We start from the raw sequence: 1,202 nt of genomic DNA, 5'->3' as shown, positions 1-1,202 counted from the left end.
AGCAGTACCACGATGTGCAGCGTTATTGAAGTTGTTAGGTGGACGTTCTTCTCCCAACCAGGGTAACCGTACACATACTCTACCTAGGGGTGCCTTGGCATCCCACATCCAATGACGTAAGAGGACATCCCAAGGAGGTAGATTGTCGTCGGAGTTGTTGTCTACCACATCGTCGTTGTCGTGGTTCTCGTCATGGTGGGGGGTAGCCAAATCCACGTTGGGGGATGTTCTCGTCGATGCAGTAGAAGTATAGTGAACATAGTAGTCGTTCGTCGTAGGATCTTTTCCCGATTGGCTACAGTCGGCCTGGCCCACAAACAAGTCGTCTGGGTAAGTCCTCGTCGTAGGGAAAAGGGCCTTGTGTAGATCCGCTTCAGATGGCTCGGTACCAGAGTCTTGAAGTAGGAATAGTTGACGTATATGGTTGATCACGTACATAGCCGTGATCTCCTGTTGGTCTTTCTCCAGCTGGTTAGCTGTAGAGTAGTTGTCATTGAACCGTACTTCTTTAGGAGCCGAGTAAGGGCTGAAGTCGTGCTCGTCGTTAGTAGTAACATGCATACCGTGTGGGCTGACGCGGATGGTGGTGCGTAACTTACCCATGGTAGGACAACCAAGTAGTACCGGGACATATAAGTCATCAGACACCACGATGAACTCGTCGTAGATCGTAATACGGTTGGTGGAGACCTTGAGCATGACGATACCGTCGACGTTCAAAGCACCACCGTCAGCCACTATAATGTGATGGGCAGAGTTGGTGTAGATTTCTGCAGTGGGGGCCAGTCGTTGAAGTGCTTGTCTTGAGATGAGGGAAACCTCTGCTCCCGTGTCGAACAGTGCTGGTATGACGTTGTCTTCAACACAGATGTTACCAATCACCATGAGAGAAGGACTAGTAGCCCTTGACGCATCTTGACCAGACGATGGAGAAGCCGTACAAACCAGACGTTGGGGTTGACCATGTAGTTTACGTCCATTAATAACCATTTGGACCCTAGCCGTAGATCTCGGAGTTGGTTGTCGCCTATTGCTCGACGGTGAAGATGTAGGCGTCTTAGACGTACATACGTAAGCCAAATGACCAGGATTATTGCAGCGATGGCAGATTAATTTGTCGCTCTTGATTCTGCACGTGTCGGCTTGATGTTGTGGGTTGCCACAGATTCGACAACGTGCTGAGAGCTCGGCTGGTTCTGGTT

At 50.1% G+C, this 1,202-nt stretch overlaps 1 protein-coding gene across 1 annotated transcript; it reads right to left on the bottom strand.

Moving 5' to 3' along the window:
• Nucleotides 1-299: 299 nt before the first annotated feature.
• Nucleotides 300-885, bottom strand: Pmar_PMAR025245 (hypothetical protein; the record flags this gene model as incomplete). The annotated part of the gene is made up of 1 exon (XM_002770498.1): nucleotides 300-885. A coding segment is annotated over one exon (586 nt), but the record flags the coding sequence as incomplete, so codon positions are not given.
• Between the last annotated feature and the right edge of the window lie 317 nt (nucleotides 886-1,202).

The sequence above is a fragment of the Perkinsus marinus genome (assembly GCF_000006405.1).
Source record: "Perkinsus marinus ATCC 50983 genomic scaffold scf_1104296964312, whole genome shotgun sequence".
NCBI lineage: Eukaryota > Perkinsozoa > Perkinsida > Perkinsidae > Perkinsus > Perkinsus marinus.
The sequence above is the reverse complement of the archived record's forward strand: the minus strand, read 5'-3'. Positions and strand labels throughout refer to the sequence as shown.